The sequence below is a fragment of the Chlamydotis macqueenii genome, chromosome Z, assembly GCF_036417535.1.
Source record: "Chlamydotis macqueenii isolate bChlMac1 chromosome Z, bChlMac1.mat, whole genome shotgun sequence".
NCBI lineage: Eukaryota > Metazoa > Chordata > Aves > Otidiformes > Otididae > Chlamydotis > Chlamydotis macqueenii.
In genome coordinates, this window is record NC_141593.1 from 59,220,843 (window position 1) to 59,233,061 (window position 12,219).

At 44.5% G+C, this 12,219-nt stretch overlaps 1 protein-coding gene across 1 annotated transcript in view; it reads left to right on the top strand.

Annotated features, from left to right (window-relative positions):
- Positions 1-1,115: 1,115 nt before the first annotated feature.
- The window catches only part of MAN2A1 (mannosidase alpha class 2A member 1), a 115,984-nt gene continuing 104,880 nt past the window's right edge, over positions 1,116-12,219 (top strand). The window contains exon 1 of the mRNA XM_086769882.1: positions 1,116-1,655. Coding sequence (XP_086626008.1) covers positions 1,521-1,655 — 135 coding nt within the window. The 5' untranslated portion in view covers positions 1,116-1,520. The remainder of the gene's footprint in view (positions 1,656-12,219) is intronic.

The following is a 12,219-nucleotide window of genomic DNA, read 5'->3' on the forward strand; positions in this document are numbered from 1 at the left end:
TTATTACCGTTTTAACAACTTTGGGGGGATTTTCATGGAAAACGAAAGTAGTGATTCTAAGACAGATGTCCTGACTTCAAGTCACAGGGCTGTGTCTCAATGACAGACCTTAAAAAACCAGCACACACACAGTGGCAAAATATGTTTTCAGCATGCATCTACATCTCAGTGGTAGCCAATGCATCTTAAGTAAGTTCTTCCCAAAAATATTGGTCAGAAGCAGGCACCAAGCATGAACATTTTCAAAACTGAGCAGATTAAATCTGTGAAAGAAGATTAGAAGGAGCTGAATGCTGGCACGGAGGAACGGGGGCAATCCGAACTGCAGGCTCTCGACCAGCCCGTCACAGCCGCGACCCGCGCCTACGGGGCCCATGCAGCGCTTCTCGGGAAGCTCGGCTGCCGGCTCCGACCTAGAGGAGCCCGACCGCGGCCCGCAGACGAGGGCTGCGGAGGAAGGGGACGCGTACGGAAAGGTGCGACGGGTCTTCGCTAAACCACGCGGGGCCGCTGGGGCTCGCTCGGTGCCGGAGGTCCCCCCACACCCTGCACTCCCCCCTTCCTCTCCCCGGCCGCCGTTTCCCGCTCCGCAGCCCCGGGAAGGACGGCGGAGGCCCCAAGCAGCCCCCTCGCTTCCCCTTCCAGCCTCCTCGCTTCCCGTGGCCGAGGCTGCCACACACCGGTGGGTGCCAGCTGGGGACCGGCCCTGCCGCGCCGAACCAGGGGGAGCGGGGGTCGTCCCTCCTCCTCCTTCTCCCCACGGCTACAGCCGCGCGTCCTCACCCCATCCCACGAAGGGCAGCGGCCCCCCCCCCTCCCCCCCGCCCCCAGTGGCCGCCGCACGCGGTCCCTACCCCCCGCCTCCGCCACTCCCGGCTCTGGGGCGGTGCGGGCCGGCGGGGGCGGTGCCGCATCCGTGACACGCGTGCGGCACCGCCCACCCCCGCCCGGGCGCGCGGGGGCGGAGCGCGGCGCGGTGGCAGCTCCCTCGGCCGCGGAGCGCGCGCGCGCGCGCGCGGTGGCCCGCGGTTGTTTCGGCGGCGGCAGCGGCAGCGCTCTGTCCGCCGGGAGGGGGAGGAGGTGCCAGACTCCGGCGCCTCTTTCCGGCAGCGAGGAGGAGCGGAGCAGCTCGTGAGGCGGCCGGAGGAGGAAGGGAGGTGGGAGCAGCGGCGCTCGGTCGGCGCCGCAGCGCTGCCGCCGCCACTTCCCCGCTGGGCGCCAGCCTGCCCGGGAACCCGATCCGCTCCCGGAAACTCTCGGCTCGCCTCTTGCCGCGGCGGCAGGGGGTCTCGGCAAGGCTCTCCGCCCCGGTACGGCGGGCCGGGCGGCCGTTTGAGGGGACAACTTCTCGCACTTCGGAGAAGACTTGGGGTTGCCCCGCGCCGGGGGCGGCGGCGCCTGCGGGTCCCCGCCGCGGCGAGAGAACTTTCCCCTCCGAGCGCGGGGCGGCGAGCGGGGCCCGGGAGCGCCCGCCGCGGCGGGAGGAGCGCGGCGGCGGGGCCGGCGGGGCGGCCGCGGAGATGAAGCTGAGCCGGCAGTTCACGGTGTTCGGCAGCGCGGTCTTCTGCGTGGTGATCTTCTCCCTCTACCTGATGCTGGACCGCGGCCACTTCGACCACCCCAAGAGCCCTCGGCGGGAGGGCACCTTCCCCAAGGTGAGCGGGGCGGCAGCTAGGCGAGAGCCCGGCCCGCGGGGGCGGGGGGAAGGGAGGGCGGGCGGTGTCGCCGCCGGGCCCCTCTCTCTTGTCCCCGCGGGCGGCGCGGGCCGCCCCCTCCGGGCCGGCGGCGAGGTGCGGGGGCTGGGGCGGCGGGGGGAGCGGTGCTGCCTCTGGGCGGCGCTGCTGCCGGCGCGGCCCGGCCCGGCTCGGGGCGATGCGGGGCCGCCGGGGGTCGGCGAGGAGGGGCGGCTGGCGGGGAGCTCGCCCCGGGCGGGCCGGGCGCCGGGGGCTGCGGTGCGGCCTCGCCGAGCGGCCTGCCGGGGCAGGCGGCACTAGGGGGAGCGCGGGGCTCGCTCTGCGCTGTGGACACCGGTGCTGGCGGCGGGTGGGAGCTGCCGGGGAAAGCCAAGAACTCGGGGGTAGACCTCGGCTGTAGGATCAACAGGTAGGTTCAGGGAAACGCTGGCTTGATGTTACTGCTTTCCTTTTCGCGAAGCCTTGCTTTGGAGCCGTAACTGGCTGATACTGGGCTGCACCGCATGATTGAACGGAGCAGTTCTGTAGTTCCTCACTTTCCCTTGTTGTCTGCGTGGGAGAGAAATTTAAAAGCAGTGTATCATAGTAGTGTTCTAATAAGGAATGTTAAACTGCGACAGGAAAACACTATTTCAAAGAGTACATGGTATGCTGTGCAGAATGCCATAATACTGCTCTGTATAAATAAATAGCTTTGTTTTCTTATTAGTAGAAGACAAAATAAAAGTTACAGAAGGTTATAGTTTATTTATGCTTGCACTGTACTTATTTTTTGGGAAATAAAACAAATTAAAGTGTTTTTTAATACAGCGGTGAGGCTTCAAGTAAAAAAAGAACTCAGAAGGCTTATTTAAAAAGTAACTGTTATCTCTGACAGAATTACAAATTTTTCATTTAATTCAAAAGTAACAGTTGATACCCTTTGTTAATAGTAAAGATAAAAACCTTGACTTACATGTAAAGGAAAAAAGTGCCGATCTGTTCTGCCTTTGTTCCTTCGAGTTTCAGTTCAGAGGTTAGCCACTAGTTTTTGCAGGGACTAAGAGAGTGGGAAAGAACCTTAGGAGAAGCAAGCGAGATGAGGGTGGCTACGGCAGCTGTGCCTGTTCTGTATATAACTCCAGCAGGAGAGTAATGCCATACGTGACACTTGTAACAGCTAAGTACAAGTGCTGCTTTGGTGATACGATCTTATATGAGGAAATTACTTCATATGTCTTTATACCACTAGTTGAGTTTAATCCAGGTAAAATATGGAACAGGAAAGCTCGTGCATGGGTGGTTTTGTTTTTGTTTTTGTTTTTTTTTTTTTGTTTTTTTTTTTAAATGCTAGAAATTCCAGTCTGTGTCCTACGATGTAATGCTGGGCTGCAGTATAACATGGTCTTATCTCTTGTGACCAAGGGTTTAGTACCTTAATCTGTTGTTGTACCTCTTCGCTCTACATGATCTAGTCAGCTAGGGACAAACATTTCTCCTTCTGTCCTTCTTCCTCTCCTCGTTCTTCTAGAACAGTCTGTCAGTGTTTACTCTTTTTGCCTTTTCCATATCTAAATTTCTTTGTGGCTACTGACTCTTACTGCAGAATCCTCTGCCTATCACTGTTTTGGCCCCTCCTTTGATTGACAACTTATCTTTTCCTTTCTTACTGCTTTATCCTTCAAGGAAGTTACAGCTTAAATTGATGTGGTTTTGTAATTTCATTTTGTTGCCCACAGGGTAAATTTTTTTCACTCTGTTCAACTGGAAATCTCTGACACCTAGCAAATGCTTTCTGAGCCCTATAGCATCAGTTTGAAGTAAATGCAAAAGATAAAGAGTGAAATAGAAGCCACCAAAAATATTTGAAAGGAACAGCTTTAGTCATACCTCAGCTGACAAAAAGTTGTGTCAGTGCAGTGTTGCTAGAACTCGATGTACTGTAAGTGAAACTAGCCACAGATACAAAAACTTCAAGCTGTTCTTGTTTGTGAAAAGCTATGGCAGCAGTAGATTGTCTGTCTGTAGGTTAAGAAAGCATTCTATTTCCTGATGACAAAGGTCAGAACTTTTTTGGCTTAAAAAGGAATTGAAACTTTTTTCACAAGTTATTGGATTGATTCACTTCATACCTCTTTCTGTTCTGACAATGTGCTATTTTCAGCTTTGCTGTTCCTCTGTGCATTTCTGGTAACAACATACATCACCTTTCATGTCCTGGAAGTGACATATTGATTAATTTCTTCTTCCTGACCTACGTGGCTTACGTTAAGCTTAGCGGAGAGAAGTGGGTACTCCTGGAAGCAGTCTCCTGTTTAGCTTCTGAGCATTTGTCTGTCTAGGCTTTTTATTTAACTTCTGCAAGGATTTGAGTTGTAGTTTTTCAGCTGGCAGTGCTTGTTAGTCTGCATTCACCTGAAGTGTCATGGTACATAATTCCAGTGGAAAAAATAAATGATTAGGATTGCTGTTCCACTTCCATTTCCACTCTCTCTTCCACTCTTTCTCTTTGCGTGGTCTTGGGGTAGTTTGCATCAGACTCGGTCTTGGGAACTTATCTGCCAGTGTAGTCAAGAGTTGTCCTTCTGGAGCTTGTTTTCCACTCTGAGAGTTCAAGTAGCTGTTCAAGGATGCCAACAGAAATGTCTTGCAGAAAGAATTTCTGGACAAGGTCTCCCAAGATGAGTGAATATCCATAGGCAGATGCTTTTACATACTCTCTAACCTAATACTTACAAATGCCTTTATCTGCTGTGCTAAACAGCACCTGTGGTCAGGCTTGGGAGGCAGTAGTGACATTGTTGGGTTTGCAAAACCTGGCATCAGTAAGTCACCTTTGCAGTGAATCTTATCCACACCTATCCATGGTAAGGTGTCATCATGGCAACTGTAATAGAACTGGAGCTAAAGTGATTTATAGCCTTGTCATAATTGGTGATGCATTTAAATCATAGTATCAGGAGATCTGTGTGTTGCCGTAGAACTGAAGTCCCTGTTAATTTTGGGAAGATTAGGTATCTGTAATACGTGGAGATCAAGACTTACTGGTCTCTGCTCTGTAATTCCTGCATGTATCTATAGATCATGCCTAGTTGTCAGGTGTATATTATTCTTACAATACCAATATCATGAGCTCTGTCTTCCTGAATGTGTCCATAGGCATAGGATGCTCCTGTCTCAGGATATGATGTGTCCTAGTGTCCTGTCTCAGGCTAGGAGCAATGGTACAACACTGTATAGAGATGAGTTAAAGGTAGAGGAATAGCCTTAGGTACATTTTTAGATTCTTGTTGTAGCAGTTGTCAGTACAGATCGTTGTGTAAGAGTCTTCTAGTGGAGCATAGTGGAAAAATGGTTGAGTATATTGTTTTTGTCTGTAATAATAGAACTCTGAGAGATGTGTGACTTTACAGTGGAGGGAGATTCAGAGTGGTGGTTAGTCCTGTGCCATCTCCTGTGTAGCCAGTGTCAGGTGCAAGCGATTTGTGGGCTAAGTTGATAACTACTAAATGAAAACTCCATTCAAATCAAGTCTAAAGTGGAATAAGTCCATAAGCAGCCTGTGTTGAAGAACCCGTGTTACTGTATACAGATGAATATGAAATACTGATAAGCCCTTATTAATCTGTTCTGTATTTTGGACCCAAATATGAAGAAAAATCATTAGCCTAACACAGCTTGTTTTCTCAACTGACTTTGCCTTGACTTAGAGCAGATTCGTAGAAGCTGTTCATTTACAGAAGCTTGTGGAATGTTTATTTTGATTCTAAATTTTACTAGATTCACACCTAATCATGCATGACACACGTTAAAAATCCAATTAAAAAAATAGGTGGGGGATTTCCTTTTAAGAGTGTCTTGTTCCAGAAATATATGGCCTTTGTGTAGTCTTCACAAGAAAGTTCATTTTTAGTAAAGGCAAGGCAAAACAGCAGCCCAACACAGCATCTTCTGTCACTACCTGAGAGGTGATGCTTTAGACATGAGTTTTTTCATCTAACCACTTTCAGACAGCTTGCTTGGGCTTTTGTGGGACATATCTCCCCACTGTGTGCAAGGTTGTTCTCAAAATGCATTTTTAAAACCCAAGCTTGCCATGATTCTGATAACTGGAATGGCACCAAGTGATTGCTCGTTTTTGTCTTTGGTCTTATGGAAAGGCAAAACACAAACGTACTGCAACTTCCATCCCTAATGTTTTCTTTTTTCTAAACAATTACTATTTGAATAAGATCTCTCTCTTTCCCCATCTTTGTTTTCTTCCCTCCCTACCCTTGCCTTTGAGCACCGTTACCTGCAGCTTACTCTGATCTTCTCATGTGTGTTGACTGCTCTTACAGGCTCACTAGTTACACTACATTCAACAGAGGTGATCAAGTACAGTTTCTCTAGAAACAGCTAGCTTATTTTCATTGTTTCCAGTGTCCTTCCAGCAGAACATTAAGTGTCCTGGCTGTTGGTGGTGCTGCTAAAGCTTCTTTGCTGGATTTGTGCTTTCAGGGCATCTACACAATGCATCGAATACTTCTGTACAAATGGCGCAAGTGGTAATTGTTGCAATATGGAGTGTTATTTCATCTGAGCTTCCCGATAATTTGATAGTAGTACCACCTGGCCAAAATATGAATCATGATACAGTGGAGCAGTAATAGTAGGAAATTAGGACCAAATACATGGCAGAAACACCAGCAGTTCTCTGAGTCTGTGTCTTGAACAAAGATGCCTTGTGAAGTACTGCTTCCCCTACTGTAAGGCAGCACTGCCTTCAGTCAGCCCTGAGTCTCCGAGAGGTGGCTCTAACTGCAGCGTATCAGCTTGCTAGTTACCATGCCCCAATTCTTTGTAGAGCAAACCTCAGCTCCCTCCAGTGTCGACGGGTCTGTACACTTCCTGTGTTCAAGTAGTTCCTGATACACTATAAATGCCTTTTCCAGCTAGAGTTTTGCTGGGTGCCTTGCTGTAGTGAAGGAGCTGAAATTGATGGCTTACATGGACTAGAAATACACATATTTTGTTGCTGCATGTTCTTAGTAATCAGTGTATTTTTATGAGCTCATTTGGGAGCTTTCAGGCGTGTGTTGTATAAAAAGGAACAGGACTTCTCTATGTGAAGTATTGGAAGCAGCATGATCAGGTATTTGGGAAATACTTGTTTTGCTCTAGAATGTGAAAAATGTTAATTAAGGTTCAGCATAATTTTGAAGTTGTCATTTTCTGACTTCTGAGCACTGAAAAATCGCGGGTACACTTTTAGTAGCATTCGTACAAGTTTTGCATCAGAGAAGACTGAATGTTGAATGAAGAAATCCACAGAAGGAATCGTTGTTTTCCTGAATTTGAAACTAATTCCTGAGATACTCAAAGGCTTTTATCTTGAGTGTAAGGTAATGAAAATTTAGGATTTCTTCTGCTGAGCTTTAGTACGTGTAAAGGGGGAGGGGCCGACTTTGTGACATAATTACAGGTCTGTAGCAATTCTTTGTACTTCCTAATGTTCACACTGTGTATTTGTATCGGTTGCTTGCATGTTTTTTGTAAAGCTTTGGCTAAGCAGCAGTCAAGCAGAAGCTAATGTCTTCCTTCAGTTTTAGTCTTCAAATCTGGTCCAAAATGTTGAGCGAAATGTATTTTTTGGAAAAGTAGTAAATCAGCACTTCCTTCTGCTACCTAGAGTCAAGCCCTGCTTAAGCTGTGTAAGCTAAATGGGGTAAGTTTCCTAGTTTACTCTTCCTTTACATTTTCTTTGTCTGACAAATCGTTTTGTTATTTTAAGTTTAGACTTGTTCAAATGAAAAAAACCCCATTATTAAAATGCTTATACTCTTAACGTCGTGTAAGCTGTGCTTCAGTTTTGTACTGCTAGCCATTTAAATAAAGATTAAGTATAGGGCAGGGAGGGGAATCAAAAGGGAAGTGAACCCGAGACATAGCAACCAGAGTAGCAGTGAACATTTTTCAGATTAATTGCCTTTAAACAGGGACTATTTCTAGATTTATCTCCATCTCCCTTTCCTTTTTCCTTGCCTTTAGATCACTGGTGATGGTATCAGATTAGTCTCTAACAGCATACCTTGTTTTTATCTCTGTAAATTACATGAAACTGAAGTCTAGGATAATAGTACATTAAGCACTCCTGTTATTGCTGCCTCTGGTAAAACAGAATATGGAAGTCCATGAGCTTCTTCGAATCTATTTGTCAGGCTGCTGTATCTTTGTAATAGAACTTTCTCATTTGTTAAGAGAACATACTCTCGTTTTATAGTTCAATTAATTCAGAAGAATACCGGTGACTTGGTAAAGTGAGCTTATTTTGAATGGTACTGTAAAGGCTGGAAATTATTAACAAGGTTACTTATGTAATTTTCATCATCACAAATGCACGTAAGCATTCTGCCCACATTAATAAGGGCCTCAAACCTTGACTTGTCCTTTTGACTGATGCATTGTATGCTTGTTTTTTTTTCTATGTTTTACCTTGCAATTTGAACACATGCTGAAACAGTGTGTTCAAATATTAAGTTTTGATGCTACATCAGGTTGCATTTTTAACTTACCTGCTTGCTTTTTCTGTACAGGAAATGACCGTTCAATTCTGCATTTAGTATGTTCTGTTCACTGTACCGTGCTTGAGCAGTGAACAGAGAATGCTTTCTGGTGCTACCATCATGGTATGCTGGCATCTGATCAGAGGTTTATATCAAGATTTTAGCAAAGTTAGTATGTGATTTGTGAAAATGTACCTGGAAATAGTTATTGGCAAGGCTTGTGCAGAAAATTATTAAGATGTCTGCCATTCAATGCAGCTGGAGAATGAGACTTTTGAGTCCAATTTCCTCACTGCTTACTGCAGTTAATCTGTATAGGCAACAGTCTTGACTTGAGTTCCACATCCCCTGGAGAACTCTGTTCATTGTAGTACTCTAGTTTCTTGAACACAATTTGTCGGAACACCAGAGCTTCTTATGCAGGATACTGCTAGCTCCTTTGTGGTCTCCTTCTTGTTCATGTGGGTGAGGAGGAGGATGGGCTCTGGCTGATTTTGAACCAAGCACTTTGCAGTTGCTGGCAGAGTCTGGATGCAAATAATCAAGTTCTATCAGACCTAACCTCAGAAGTCTCTAATGTGGATTTCTCCTCTGCCTGACTGTTTCTATGACATTTCCTCATCTGTGGGCCTGTCATGCTCCTACTTCAATTACTTGAACTAGCTGTCTTTTTCCTGATGAAGTGATCGTTAGTGGCCTATTGCAAGCAACTGCTTTTAGAGAACGAGTGAGCATTCACTGAGGAAATGAAAATTGCAGTTGGTATCCTTTCTGCAATGTACAGTGCTTAAATGGGAGAAACTGTCCATTCTCCACTTCCCTGGAATGAAGCAGCTTGATCTCTCCTTGTGTTACTGGACTTCCTCCCTTGTGCTGGCTGGCAGTATGCTCTTTTCTGCAGAGACTGCTGGCTACAGATCAGACCAGTGTCAGAAGCAAATAAAGAAGGACAAGCAGAGGGCAATGGGAGAGCAGACTGCTTTGGAGTATTTGGGGCATGAAAACTGCTGAAAGGTTCAGAGTGACTGAAGCATGAGGAGCTGTTTATGTAGCTGGTTCATGTGGTGATAGTGGCAGGTAACTCAGTGCAGCTAGCAGGTATGGACAGATTTTGTTCCAAATGGAAGGAGAGTATGCTGATCTGTGGTGTCCTCAGGTGGGAAGATTTTAATGGTTAAGTCCATCCCTGTGTGGCTCTGGGGATGGTGAACAGATGTGCTGCTCATGTAGTATCTTTCTTCTACTAGTGCAACTACACCTACTTGCGGTACTGCTGGATTTGCTCTTTGGTTCTTTGCTCTTCTTGTAGGAATAGTTGCTTTGCTGTGGAGTAACAGCAGGGTCGCCTTTCTGGCTTTTGATAAAATCTTTATTTGAACAATCATCAATTTATAAATAAAGAAGCTTGCACTAAAGTTGTCATAAACTTGTTAACCGCTTGTATAGGGTACGTGATTCACTTAACTTGACAGTGCATTTCCTTATGTTAAAATAAGTATGTAGATTAACAGAGCATCCTTTAATGATGTTCACTTGGATTAAGACATACTTACATATACAGTGTACCTCCAATTTTCTGGGCAGTTAGGCTGGACTCAGTTTTGAATTGGAAGTGCTTTTTTTTCTGAGAAGACTTGAAGCTATAAAGACACGGGGATGTCTGCTGACACTTATGAATTGTACAGCTAGCCAAATTTTGCTATCTGGTATCTACAAAGCCATGCAGATTACAAAATTTCAAACAGAATTTATTAAGAGAAAATTGATGCATCTCTGCTCACATTTTAAAAAAGAAGTAAATTTACCCCTACTCACCCCCAAATGTGTAGAAAACTTTCAAACCTATTTTAAAACAAAATACTGTTAGAGTATGTTTTTAGTAATTTAGAGGACCTGTGTGTGTTATTTTTTGATTATACTTGTTTAATGCCCTCTTAAGTGGTTTAGCCCGGGTCACCACACAGTTTCTCGCTCACCCTTCCCGTCCCCAGTGCGATGAGGGAGAGAAATGGGAACAAAGGAAAACTTGTGGGTTGAGATGAAGACTAGAATAGCAAAGGAAAATTACAATAATAACAAAATATAGGGATAGTAAAATACACAAAATGAACAATGCATGATTTCTCACCACCTGATGTCCCAATGCTGCGATCACAGGAATGAAACCGAGCAGCAGGCAAAGGAGCGAGAGGGAGAGAGCTGGAGGTGCCCTGCCCTGTGACATGCTTCTAATCTGTTTTACTAGTAAATCAACATGTTGCTAGCAATCAGTAAGATGAAACAATTTTAGAGTAACTTCACTGTTCTGTACTGTTTGGTCTTGACGTTTGAAGTTGGGCAGTCTAAGTCAGTTACCTTCCTCTAAAAATGTTGAAAGTTTAACTTCTTTTATTTTCACATGTTAATTTTATTTTCTTGAAGAGTTGCAATATTTTCCATGTTTAGCTCATATTTTAAAATAATCTTACTATCTTTTAGACATTGTCTGCTCATATCTGTTTAAAATGAATAAGGAGAAAAGGTGAATGTGCAATGAAAATAGACCTAGCTTTTGCATAATTTGGATCCATGTGAAGTTTTCAACTTGAGAGTGGATTCCTGCCATTAACTATTTTAATATTGAATGAAAACTGGGGTCCGCTTAGAGTTTATGACACTGTTGTTTCTAGAAGTTGACTCTCATGGGTGATGCATTTCACAACAGAAGCTGAAAATATTTTAAAAATCTCAAAAGATTTGGTTGCTTGTCAGTTTTAACTTGGGTGCTGCATGAGGTCATAGCTGTATGTTCTTAACTGTAACTTTTTATTCTGTTTTGCGTTCAAGTTGAGTTAGTACATGGTATGTTTAAATGCTTTAGAAGAGAGGCAAGATGCATCTTATAGTCTTCAGAAAAGAAAGCAGGATTGTCTTTTTTAATGTCCTCTGTTAAGTTCCGCAATGGGAGGTCTTTGTAAGAATTTCTTTCTCCATAAAAAAGAATATCTACCTCCAGAGTTAAAGTAACATACTTTAACAGACTTATAAAAATCACTGCTCTTCAGAGTCCTAGGTAGACTTGAACTCTCCAGCTTAAAGATAAATTATTGCTGGAAGTATATAGCAAGATGTAAAATCATTGTTGTCTGAAGATTATCAGGGAACAAATTATGATTTCTGGTGACACAGGAAGCAGGGAACTTAGTTTACAAAGATAAGTGTTTTGTCACAAAATAAGCAGTAAAAAGATAGAACTTGTTATTGTAGATACTGGAAGTTTTAAAGTATAGTAAGTTAAATGAAAGGTCCATCTTAGAGATATGAAATATGACATGACCTGCAAATTGGAAGTTTGTACCTGAGTGCAAGAGGTTGGCAGTATATGCTGTATATGGAAGGATCAGTCTAATCATGTATCTGGTGGTTTTTTTAATGTTGGAGTTGAGTTTTTTTTGTTTGTTTGTTTGTTATTGGTCAGTGCTGGAGAGACTATGGTTGACTAGATGATGTAAGGCAGATTGGTGGTGTAATCAGTGACCAGGTAGTTGACAGGCTATTGCTAAGCAATGTAAATTCTTTTCTTGTAGGAAGAGATATTTCTGGAACATACGTGAATAACAATATAAATTTTAAAGTTATCTGTTTTTATAGTTGTAGAGGCAGTGTATGTAGTGGGATAGGTGTGAGCGGCATTTTAGCTGCTTGCACACTTGGTAATGTTGGACTATAGTTGTGTGCAGTGAAGCAGGTGATGATTTGTATAGATGGCAGCTGTGCTTCAACTTTTTAGGAATCTGAAGGTCAGAGCCTGTATTGGGCAGCCTATAAAGCCCCAATCATTATTATTTACATTATTTTTAGAGTGAGTGGCATAACAGGCTATTAGTTTTCTGTGTAGAGAAACCTTTCTTTCTTTTGAAATGTCACAGACAGAAAGGGAAAATACGAATTTTGCCCAGAAATGTGTACACGTTACCTTTAATGTAGCATTTGAAAGATTTCAGTCTGGTTGTTTCTTTTGT